The following is a 12,606-nucleotide window of genomic DNA, read 5'->3' as shown; positions in this document are numbered from 1 at the left end:
GATAGTGTTGTGGGGATTAGTTGTTAAGCACAGTGAGGGCAGTTGGGGGAAAAAGTGTCCTTGTGTCTTGTTGTTCTGGTGTGCAGAGCCCTATAGCTTCATTTTGAGAGTAGGAGTTGAAACAATTTATGTCCAGGATGTGAAGGGTCTGTAGATATTTCCACAGCCCTCTTTTTGACGCGTGCAGTTATATAGGTTTATAATGTTGGAGCTTTAAGGCAACACATTTGTTTTCCAAAAGACATAGGGAACAAAATCATCAGATAACTGCCAGATATTCTTTTCAAAGGAAGATGATTTTGTAGATTGATCTCTTCAAGTTTTCATGTGTCCATGTGTCTTATTTGTTTTAACTTGTTTAATTGTCAGATGTGTGCAATAACCACATAAGAAGCTACCATAGAGTTGTGACATAATGTAATGGTATGTGGGAAAAACGTTAGGAGGTGGGGCCAAGAGATGCTGCCTAGGAAATGGTCAGATAAGAGAGGGCATAGCCCGCAGCTTTATAGTGGATGGAGCAAGAGGCTCAGAAGGGACCTTTGCCAGTTTTTCATGCTCTAAAAGAGACAGGGGGAGGTCAGTACTTTCAGACTTACACGGTTCTGTTAATGTAGCCTTACTATAAAGTAGCATTAATTTACCTGGTTTTTTGTCTGGTCCACTTGGTAATGGCCACACAGGCTTTTAAAAACCTTCCTTCCATGGGCTTCTGAACAACTCTTACAAAAGGAACTGGGAATTCAGAGCATGCAGTTTTCATTCAGCTAATTTTGCAAAATATCTATGGTGCAGATTATACACAATATTCCTGAATTGTACATACGATAGATAGATAGATAGATAGATAGATAGATAGATAGATAGATAGATAGATAGATAGATAGATAGATGGTAGATAGGTTATAGAAGGAAGAAGAGAGAGAGAGATGGATGATAGATATAATATGATAGATCTATCTATTTAAGGAGATAGGCAGGCAGGCAAGCAGGCAGATAAATGGATGATAGGTGATAGGTAGGTAGATACGATAGATAGATGATAGATAGATAGATAGATAGATAGATAGATAGATAGATAGATAGATAGATAGATAGATAGATAATTGATAAATAGATAGGTATGATAGATAGGTATGATAGATAGGGATGATAGAGATATGATAGTTATGATAGATATGAGAGAGAGAGAAAGAGAGAGAGAGAGAGGTAATAGAAGGAAGAAGAGAGAGAGATGGATGATAGATGATAATGATGATAGATCTATCTATTTAAGGAGATGCAGGCATATAAATGGATGATAGATGATAGGTAGGTAGATACTGTATATAGACAGATGATAGATAGATAGATAGATAGATAGATAGATAGATAGATAGATAGATAGATAGATAGATAGATACGATATAGATGGAAGATAGGTAGATACGTAGATGATAGGTAGACAGATAGACGGCTGGCTGGCTGGTTGGATAATAGGTAGATAGAAATAGATAAATAGATAGAGGTAGGTAGGTAGGTAGGTAGACAAGTGAGTGAATTATAAGATGATAGAGGGAGAGGGAGACAGATAATAGACAAAAATCTTTACAGCCTTACAGGTTTTGATAAATGACATATTTATCTTTATAAACTATACTTCATAGTTTATAAAGATTAATAATTGCAAATACAAATATACATTATTTTCCACAAGGAAAAAATAGAGATGGTTACATTGATTGCTTTATTTAAAGCCAAGAATATATCTAATTTTGTTTCCACACGGAAACTACTTCTGGATTTTGTGCTTGAGATGGGGGGGAAATGAAATAGATTTGGGGTTTTGCTGATTAAACAGGTTTGTAGTTATAGAAATGGCTAGTATATATTACTGTGTAAAAGGAAAAAATTGAGGCTGTAATGTTATTATCTTTTACTCTGCTGGAAAGAGTAAAATGTTAGTCAAATGTTTTTGTTCTCCTTTTTCCCTTTTACCCTACGGTGCCTCTTCTTCCCTTTATCCTCCCCTAGTTTCTTATTATTTTTCTTTTTTGTGTGTGTTTTCTATTCTGATAAAAAAATAGAATTTAAAAAAATATTCAGTCGGTATGTCCCATGGCCTCAAAATGGGAGTTTCAGCAGGATCCATAACACAATTTAAAATGCTTACAAAAAAGGAAGTTTCATGTTTTCCACATCAGTTAATTATTATTTTTTAAACATGCACAGCGTTCTGACAGTATCCGACCAGCATTGAACAATCCTATAGAAAGGCAGAATACCGATCAAGAAGATGCTGAGGAGGACATGGAGGTAATGTGGCAAAGGAAGGGTATAATAAAGAGTGGTGGCATAGTGGTTAGAATGCAGTATTGCAGGCAGTTCGATTTTCACCAGCTGAAGCTTGACTCAGCCTTCCATCCTTCCAAGGTTGGTAAAATGAGGATCCATATTGTTGGGGGCAAGAGGCTGACTCTGTAAACTGTTTAGAGAGGCTGTAAAGCACTGTGAAGTGGTATATACTGTAAGTCTAAGTGCCATCCATCCATCCATCCATCCATCCATCCATCCATCCATGATGAGCAGTGGTTAGAATGCAGTATTGCAGGCTAACTCTGCCCACTGCCAGCAGTTCAATCCTGACTGGCTCAAGGTTGACTCCGCCTTCCATCCTTCCGAGGTGGGTAAAACAAGGACCCAGATTGTTGGGGGCAAGAGGGCTGGAAAGCACTGTAAAACGGTATATGAATCTAAGTGCTATTGGTATAGCTTTCTCTCTTTCTGTCTATTTATCTATTTATTGAGCCCTGGTGGCACAGTGGGTAAAATGCACACATTGCAGACTAACTCTGCCCACTGCTAGCAGTTCGATACCGACCAAAGGCTCAAGGTTGGCTGAGCCTTCCATCCTCCTGAGATGGGTGAAATGAGGACCCAGATTGTTGGGGGCAGGAGGCTGACTCTGTAAACCATTTAGCGAGGACTACAAAGCACTGTATAGTGCTATTGCTATCTATACAGAGATAGTTTTCTCTGTAGGGAATTGGCTGAATCAATTACTTCAGGTCAGGGATGCCCAATTTTAAAACCTTTTAGACTGTTTTCCTCTTTTCCTTTTGTATGCATTTTATTGCTATTGCCAATTTTCTTCCTTTCGTGCTCTGTGGCCGTAATAAATGCACCGACCGAATTAATCAATGAACGAATGCAAATGGACTTTGTTTTTCTCCCCCCTCCCCCTTTCGTCCTGCGTGGCAGACGGAAAGGATCCCACTTGAGCTCAGCTCAAGGCTGGAAGACACGGCGGAGTTTAATGAAATGGAAGCCGAAGCAGTCGAGACAGAGGACTTCGAAGTGAGAGGCAGTCGCTTTTCCAAGTCAGCAGATGAGAGGCAGCGGATGCTGCTTCAGAGGAAGGAAGACCTGTTGCAACAAGCACGCAGGTGTGTGTCTGGAGGATGCTCTGTGCAGTTGTGATATTGTTGTGACCCACCAGTGGCCAACGGAGCAGGCAGCAGATTCGGACAGTGAGGAGGTTGGGGAGGAAGATGGGCCAGTCTTAGAGTCTGGGGGAGGCTCTGATGAGGGCTGTGCATCGGAGGCAGAGAGGGGGCCAGGGCCATCTGGTAGTTATGTGCTGCCTTCAGAGTCGGAGATCAGTGGGGCAGAAGAACAGCTGGAGCCTGTTCCCAGCGTGCGCATGTGCAGTGGCCAGACGAAGGGAAGAGCTAAAGAACAGGGGTCGACTTGGAAGTAAGGCCAGACAATGAATGGCCCCTCCCAGAGGAAATAAAAGAGGAGCGAAAGGGGAGTGGAGTTTGCAGGAGACAATTAGTTTGCTTAATTGGTTCTTGGCTCTCCGAGGCTCCTTGCCAAGTTTTGCAGATATCTGCCTGGCAGCTCTCCAAGCCAGATAAGGTCTGTGACTATAAATCCTCCCTCAAACGACTTTGCTGGATGGGAATGAGCAGAATTCACAATCAATTAATAAAAGGGGTTTTTGTCCAGACAAGGAGTTTGCTTCAGGCTTTTGGAAAGCCTCGATCAGAACAGATATTTTCTGTCCCGTGGTTCCCCTAACTGTAGAAGAGTGCAGGAACAAAGATGGATTTAGCAATACATTTACAGAGTCTTTCCTGGAAGATCCAGTGAGAAGATTTAGCCAAAGGAAATCTGAGATTTGAAAGATATTAAGTGAAGAGGTACGCTTTGATATTTTGATACTACTATGTGATTGTTGGTTCTGCTGTCACTCTGGACTCTGTAGATGCTCTGTTTGTGTGCCTTTCTCTTCTCTTCTCTTCTCTTCTCTTCTCTGCTCCCCTCCCCTTACATTGGGGAAAGCTTCTCCATGCCCAGATGTTTACTCAACCTCAGAACAGCTGGAACATTTCAAGCCTATCACTCAGTCCTTTTTTTCCCTTCTCCCTTTATTGTCGTATACTGTATTTTTCCACCCGGCTGTCGCTTCTTCCTTCTCGCCACTTTTTCATCCCTTTGTCCCCCTCTCTCTCTCCCCATTCCCCTCCTCCCAAATTGCCCTCTTCTCTTCTACCTCTCGCAACTTCTCCCTACTTTGTCGTCCTCAACTCCTTTTGTTGTTCGGGTTTTGCAACCTCTTGAAACTTGCTTCGATTCTGCAGCGAAGGGCCAGGATGGAAACTGCTGCGCGGCAATTTCTTGTCACGTATGCGGCCGCGCAGCTTAGAGGGAACATTGGTCCTATCCTATCCTCTCCACTTGGCCAATAAAGAATTCTATTCTGTTCTATCCTGTCCTATCCACTAGGCCAATAAAGAATTTTATTCTGTCCTATCCTGTCCTATCCACTTGGCCAATAAAAAATTCTATTCTGTTCTGTCCTCACCTGTCCTGTCCTATCCACTTGGCCAATAAAGAATTCTGTCCTGTCCTGTCCTGTCGTGTCCTGTCCTGTCCTATCCTATCCTATCCTATCCTATCCTATCCTATCCTATCCTATCCACTTGGCCAATAAAGAATTCTATTCTGTCCTGTCCTGACCTGTCCTGTCCTATCCACTTGGCCAATAAAGAATTCTATTCTGTCCTGTCCTGATCTGTCCTGTCCTATCCACTTGGCCAATAAAGAATTCTGTCCTGTCCTGTCCTGTCCTGTCCTATCCCATCCTATCCCATCCTATCCTATCCTATCCTATCCTATCCACTTGGCCAATAAAGAATTCTATTCTGTTCTGTCCTGATCTGTCCTGTCCTATCCACTTGGCCAATAAAGAATTCTATTCTGTCCTGTCCTGATCTGTCCTGTCCTATCCACTTGGCCAATAAAGAATTCTATTCTGTCCTGTGCTGTCCTTTCCACTTTGCCAATAAAGAATTCTGTCCTGTCGTGTCCTGTCGTGTCCTGTCCTATCCTATCCTATCCTATCCTATCCTATCCTATCCTATCCTATCCTATCCTATCCTATCCTATCCTATCCACTTGGCCAATAAAGAATTCTATTCTGTTCTGTCCTGTCCTATCCACTTGGCCAATAAAGAATTCTATTCTATTTCTGTTTTTCCAGGCGCTACCTTAACAAAAGCTTCGATGATTCCACACCGGACTTTTCCTCCCAGGTGGAAGGCCCAGCCTCCGACTCCATCACATTACGACGCAGGATGTTGGCCGCCGCAGCTGAGCGAAGGTTACAGAAACAGCATCCATCCTCCTAACGCTTCTAGTCCGCCGTTCCTTCCCCCACACGCAAACCTCGATGTTGTCCTGCGGTCTCCTCGCTGGGATCTCCTCCGAGCTCAGAAAAAACCCCGCAGCTCTGAGAAGCAGGGATCAGGTTGGGTCGCCTCTCCGCTCTCAAAAAAAAAAAGCAAAAAAAAAAAAGCATGTGATCGCTCATAAGTGTTTGGACGGCTGACCAATTCACCTTTTCTCTTGGGTTGATTGGGTTTTTTTTCCAGGTTGAGTTTTTCCTATCTTTATTTTTTTTTTTTAGGGGGTGCCTAATTTGTCCACCCAGCCACCCACCCCTCTTCGTGACCCAAGGGACAACTTTCCAAGCTTACTGTGTGTTGCCAGAGGGGGAGGAGGAACAGGGGGAGGACATGTGCTTGTGGACAGTGTGCGTGAAAGTGTCCCTTGCCGATATGACTTCCCCATGAAGGTTTTTTCAGGAGGAGTAGAATAAGTGAGAAGTGAAGGGTTATTTTTTAAAAAAAGAAATTGTCATTCCATTCTCCTGTTCCTTTCATTCCCCTCCTTCTCCTCCTCCTTCTCCTCTACTTCTCCTCCTCTACTTCTCCTTCTTCTCCTCCTCCTCTCCTCCTCCATCTCCTCTCCTCCTCTTTCTCCTCCTCTCCTCCTCCTCTTTTTTCTCCTCCTTCTCCTCCTTCGCCTTCTCTTTTTCCTCCTCCTCCTTCTCTTTCTCCTTCTCCTCCTCCTCCTCTTCCTCTTCCCCTCTTCCTCTCCTCCTCCTCTTCCTCTCTTCTGTAAGCAAACATGCCTGCTATTTCCACCCCATCCCAAGCGTATGCAGCATTGTTTGGGTAAAGGTGACATTTCGACAGTTTAGGGCAAGGAAGCAGCGCATGTTAATCTGCAGGAGTTGCATAGGAGCAAAAGTTTTGCCGCAGTTTCCCAGCAACTCAAAGCCAGACGTTCAAACTTCCCCCCTCTTTGCTCACGTGGAAAGTTTTGAATCGTCTCTGGGTTGCTTTCCTTGAGAGGCTGACGAGAAAATTCAATCTTTAACTGAGGCTACCATTAGAAAACCCAGTTGCGAGGAAGATGCCAGCTGCCTTTTAGTGCAGCATTTCAGCGCAGCAAGCAGGGCAAAGCAAAGCAAATTCAACTTAAGAGTTAAATGGCAGAGAACTCCCTTGCTGACGTTCAGATGACGGCCTTTCCTTAGGACAGGCGAGGTAGCACGCAAAAATCTATTTTTTTAAGTGTACATTTTGCAATAACGTTAGCTTGATAAGATGTGCAGGTTTAAAAGACTCGAGGGCTATTTGATATGGAGTTAAGTACGTTCCAGCAGTGGTCAAATCCCTAAATTGCTAGTAACTCTGTCGGAAGCTTCTTAGGTTTTTGGCTCCATAAATATGTTTACAACGCAAGGCAAGCAATTTTTAAGTGTTTCAGGACTATCCCCCGTATCCAGAAAGGAGCCCAGTATTAACGGGAAAAAAACAAAACAGAAACAAAACAGAATTTCTTTCACTGCTAGGTTTTTAGGACGTTTAAAGGTGAATACTGTGTAATAAAACTGGACAGTGTTTAAGTGAAGATAATTTATTTTGATATACCCCTTTGCAAAGCCTTACTTTTCCGTGCTGTTTAAACTTTGGAAGGGGGAAAGAAAAATACAGACTCTCTTTGTGGTTCAGTTTTGCTCAGAACTCAGCTCTTCGTTTTTATTGTTTTAAAAAAAGGACAATAAAACTCTCGATCAGTGTTGGAAAGGTTTCTGTGGTCTTTTTCTGACCCTTTCCCTTCACCCCGGTTTCCCACTGGTCAGTTTCACCTCAGGAAAACCTCTGAGCTCTGCAGGTGAGTGTGCGAACATTTGGTATTGCAAAGCTTATGCAGTTGTCCCGGCTGAGAGTTTAGTTCTTCGCTGAAAGCAAAGCATCGTTCTGAATTTCTATTTTGATGTGGTGGCATTTCCATATGAAGCAGCGGAGCGGTTCATCATAATAAATGGCAGGTGGTCCTCAGCATACAACCACAGTTGAACCCAACATTTCTGTTGTTAAGTGAGACATTTCTTAAGTGAGTTTTACCCCACTTTAAGATCTTTCTTGCCACCGTTGTTAAGCGAATCACTGCGTCAGGGTTCCAAGTAAGACCCCCTATGAAAAAAGACTCCAAGTGTCAGCACTCCTTCATTGAGTAATTAGGAAAGAAAAAAACAAGACTCCATTGATAGAAATCAAGTGTACTTTTACTAATTATAAATGATCAGAAGCGCAGCAAAGCGAAGACTGATTATTTAGGCGCGAAAGTGAGTGATATATAAAATAACCCATTCCCCACCCCTTGGCATCCCAGTTACAGTCCAATCATAATTCTCCCAATTGTCAGGTGTGAAATAACTTTGAAAGGCATCACCAAGATGGAATGTCGGTGCCGTTGGCCTTGGCAGGAACCTCCTCCGCATGCGCAGTCTGACAGGCAGCAGAACTCCAGAATCTTCCTCCAGCACAATTAGTAAACCCCTCGCAAATACCATGCCCCCCCTCCCCGTTTCAATGGCAGCCGAAGCAGCAGCAAAGCAGAGGCTGACACCAAGGCTTGAATTTCCTCAAAGTCCCATTAGAGATGTCATATTGGCACATCTAGGAAAAGCCGAATCTGAAAGCTTCCAGGTTCTCCCCACCCAAACGAAAGTACAAGCCCCTGCCCAGCACCCACATGTCCGTCACATGGTCCAGTCAGGCACCGTCCCAACTGGAGATGCCTCCCAGTCACACCACTCCAGATGCAGGGCAAGATGTCCTTGACGCTCTGAGAAAGGAATATTGTTATGGCTATATATCTCCCATACTCCATATAATCGCCCCTCCTCCCATTTCCCCACAGCATTGAATGTGGCAGGCTGGAAGTCCCAAGGCAAAAGATGGCTCCCAGACCTGACAGGCCTCCCCCTCCTCAGAAGAGCGTGTCCTGTAATGAGATTAACATAGGGGTTTAAAATCAAAACCCTAACCACAAAAAGAGATGTCATATTGGCATCTCTGGGAAAACCTGACTCTGAAAACTTCCAGGTTTTCCCCACACAAATGAAAGTCCAGCACCCACATGTCCATCACATGATCCAATCCAGTGGTGGGTTTAAAAAATTGTTCGAACCTACTCTGTGGGTGTGGCCTCATTTGTGGGAGTGGCTTGCCACCCATGTGACCGGGTGGGAGTGGCTTGCCACCCATGTGACCGGATATGAAGATGCCGACGACACTTGTCAGAACCACCTTAAATTACCTCACACACAGCACTGGCATGCAGAAGAATATGAAGTAAACTTGTTTTTTAAAAGGCATCTTTGGTTTGCATTAAAACAACTTCAACATATGCAATGTTCTGATTGCACCACAAATGCAGTAGTCATCCTTACCTTTCTCAGAGGCACTGAGTTTTATAAATATGAGCATGATAGTGTAGAATAATATAGCAATAGCAGTGGACTTATATACCGCTTCATAGGCCTTTCAGGCCTCTCTAGAATAATCATATCCAAGGACCAGTGGTGGGTTTCAAAAACTTTTGGATCCTCTTCTGTAGGTGTGGCCTGCTTTCCGGGTCCACTGGTGGAACCTCTTCTAACCGGTTCGGTAGATTTGACGAATCGGTTCTACCAAATAGGTGCGAACTGGTAGGAACCCACCTCTGGTCCAATCAGTCCCCAACTGGACATGCCTCCCAGTCACAACCCTCTGGGTGCAATCCAAGATGTCCTTGACTCTCTGAGAAAGGAATGTTATTCCTTCTTCCATCTGTCTGACCTTGAAGCAGCTTCTCAAGATGGCACAGGACTTACTTTCTGTTCAGGGATGAGTTCCTGTCACCATTACTGCCAGTTCGGCACGCAAAAAATGCTTTGCGTAAAAAATTTGCACCTAAAAAGGTCTGTGCATACGCAAAACGTTAAAAAAGGGGAAAAATTTACATTTCCGCAAAGAAAATTGTTCTGCGCATGCGAGGAGCTGAAAATCAAGATGGTGTCGCCGTATGAGAACCAATTTGGAGGCGTGGCAGGCTGGGTTGCCACCGGTTCCAGCGACCCAAGCTGCCAAGTTACTACTAGTTCAGCCAAACTGGTCCGAACCTGTAGAAACCCACCGCTGTTTCCGTTTCCCAAGCATGCCCCCCCACTTTGTCCCCCCTTCTTCATAATTCGTGGATCGCTATGAAATGGATCGATTGTTTTGAAATATGTTTTTCTCTCTTCCAAAGTAGCTATTTAGGTCCGCTACCACTAGATGGCACCTTTATCCTTGCATCCTTCAGCAGAATGACCTATTTCAGCAGGAGGATGAGAAAAATGAGCGCTTTTTTTTTAAGGGCTTTTATATGTAATGGAATGTCTGTTCATACAACCCTCTTAACGTGTGTCAAATGTCCCAATAGCTGTTGCATTTGCATTAAGATGTTAAGCTTGGTTGACCATGAATGAGTCCCATTAAGCAGGTTTAAATTCCGTTAAAGCAGGGGCCATTTCCTCCTGTGATATTTCTGGCAAAGGTGTGGGAACTGAAAACAAACATATCTGTGTTCCTTCCTTGCTTTTTGCAATTTTCCCATTTTGCAGGAAGGGAAATCTGTTTCTTGAACCTGTTTCCAACAGCTCAAAAGAGAAGGCTTAGGGAAGATATAAGGTAAAAGGTAAAGGTTCCCCTCGCACATGTGAACTAGTTGTTCCTGACTCTATGGGGCAATACTCATCTCCGTTTCAAAGCTGAAGAGCCAGCGCTGTCCGAAGACATCTCCGTGGCCATGTGACTCAACACCAAAGGCGCACGGAACGCTGTTACATGCTTTTGAACTGCTAGGTTGGCAGAAGCTGGGACAAGTAACGGGAGCTCACTCCGTTACGCGATTCGAAAGCCGGACTGCCAAACTTTCTGATTGACAGGCTCAGCGTCTCAGCCACTTAGCCACCACGTCCCTATAGGGAAGACATAGTAGTCTTCAAATATGTTAGGGACTGCCCCAGAGAGAAGGGAGTCCAAAGCACCTGAAGGCATAACAAGAAACAATGGATGGAAACTAATCAAGGAGAGAACCAAACTACAACTGCGGAGAAATTCCTGTTGGGGGGGAAAGTAAATCGGTGGAATGACTTTTCTCCAGAAGTTGTGGGTTCTTCAACATGGGAAGTTTTTAAGAAGAGATTGGAGAGCCATTTGTCTGGAATGATATAGGAATCTCCTGCTTGAGTAGGGGGTGGACTTCAAGGTCCCTTCCAACTTTATTATTCTATGTTCTGGTCCTGCTTTAGGCACAAAGCCAATTGGGCAATGTATGAGGTTTTGCCTCAAAGAGGCAGTATTTCTTCTAATGATACCATTCTTTGTTCTATGTTCTGTCTGCATAGCATCTTCATAGAATCTTCATAGAATAACAGAGTTGGAAGGGACCTTGGAGGTTTTCTAGTCCAGCCCTCTGCTTAGGCAGGAAACCCTCACCACTTCAGACAAATCATTATCCAATGACTTCTTAAAAACTTCCAGTGGTGGAACATTCACAACTTCTGGAGGCAAGCTGTTTCATTGATTAATTGTTCTAACACTCAGGAAATTTCTCCTTGGTTCTAAGCTGCTTCTCTCCTTGATTAGTTTCCACCCATTCTTGTCCTGCCTTCTGGGGCTTTGGGGAATAGCTTGACTCCCTCTTTGTGGCAGCATCTGAGATTTCGGAAGACTGCTATCATGTCTCTCCTAGTCCTTCTTTTCATTAGACTAGACATACCCAGTTCCTGCAACTGTTCTTCATATGTTTTAGCCTCCAGTCCCCTAATCCTCTTTGTTGCTCTTCTCTTCACTCTTTCTAGAGTCTCCACATCTTTTTAACATTGTGGTGACTAAAACTGAATGCAGTATTCCAAGTGGCCTTACCAAGGCCTTATAAAGTGGTATTAACCCTTCACGTGATCTTGATTCTATCCCTCTGTTTATGCAGCCTAGAACTGTGTTGGCTTTTTTGGCAGCTGCTGCACACAGCTGGCTCTTATTTAAATGGTTGTCCACTAGGACTCCAAGATCCCTCTCACAGTTACTATGATTGAGCAAGGTACCACCTAAACTGTACCTGTGCATTTCGTTTTTCTTGCCTAAATGTAGAACCTTACTTTTTTTCACCATTGAATTTCCATAAATTTTATGGAATGGCTTCTGGGAATTCCATTTACGTTTTCTCCCTCTCTTAACAATATTATAGTCTGAAATATATCCCAGAATTAAAAGTACAAAGATTCAGGACTGGGTAATGCGATGCTTACTAATTGAAAAGCTTTGAAAAAGAAGAGAGAGAATGAGTGGACCATGAAAAATTATAGGTACTGTATTTTTTGGAGTATAAGGCGCACCTTCCCCCCTAAAAGAGGGTGAAAATTTGGGTGCGTCTTATACACTGAATGTAGCCCCACCCACCCACCATCCCCCACCCTTTGGCCTCTGCCTCCCAGCAATTTACCTCCTTGCAGCAAACAAGGAAAATAGGGCTTGCAGAGGCTGCAATAGGCTATAGAAAATCCTGCAGCCTGAAACAGCTGATGATTGGGAGGCCCATACTGAAATTGAAAGTGAAACTTGCTGTTTGCTCCAAGAGGCAAATTGCTGGGAGGCAGAGGCAGATTTTTTTTCTTGTGCTAATCAGGCTGTTTGCTGTTTGCTGCAAGGAGGTAAGTCAATAACTATAAATGCCTACAGAATGTTCAAATTATTAGACTTATTTTTTAAAGACTGCTTTATTATTGTTCTAGACAGCTCAAGAAAATGAAGCAGCTTTTTAAAATAAATGCTTGATCTGAAGAGGCCCCGTGCTATTGTATCTTCTTTGAAATAGCATAGAATAACTATACTTCCAGAAAGAACATCCATTTTAACAGCATCTGTACAAGTATAGTCTGAAATGTAACACCACAAACAG

The 12,606-nt window shown here is 43.4% G+C and overlaps 1 protein-coding gene across 1 annotated transcript in view; it reads left to right on the top strand.

The window, feature by feature from the left end:
* The window catches only part of AMFR (autocrine motility factor receptor), a 44,497-nt gene extending 37,076 nt beyond the window's left edge, over positions 1-7,421 (top strand). Inside the window, exons 12-14 of the mRNA XM_087729332.1 lie at positions 2,212-2,295; positions 3,241-3,425; positions 5,528-7,421. Coding sequence (XP_087585458.1) covers positions 2,212-2,295; positions 3,241-3,425; positions 5,528-5,675 — 417 coding nt within the window. The 3' untranslated portion in view covers positions 5,676-7,421. The remainder of the gene's footprint in view (positions 1-2,211; positions 2,296-3,240; positions 3,426-5,527) is intronic.
* The last annotated feature ends 5,185 nt before the right edge of the window (positions 7,422-12,606 follow it).

The sequence above is a fragment of the Thamnophis sirtalis genome, unplaced genomic scaffold (assembly GCF_051295495.1).
Source record: "Thamnophis sirtalis isolate CommonGarterSnake01/CBP01778 unplaced genomic scaffold, rThaSir2_p1.2 scaffold_14, whole genome shotgun sequence".
Lineage (NCBI taxonomy): Eukaryota > Metazoa > Chordata > Lepidosauria > Squamata > Natricidae > Thamnophis > Thamnophis sirtalis.
The sequence above is the reverse complement of the archived record's forward strand: the minus strand, read 5'-3'. Positions and strand labels throughout refer to the sequence as shown.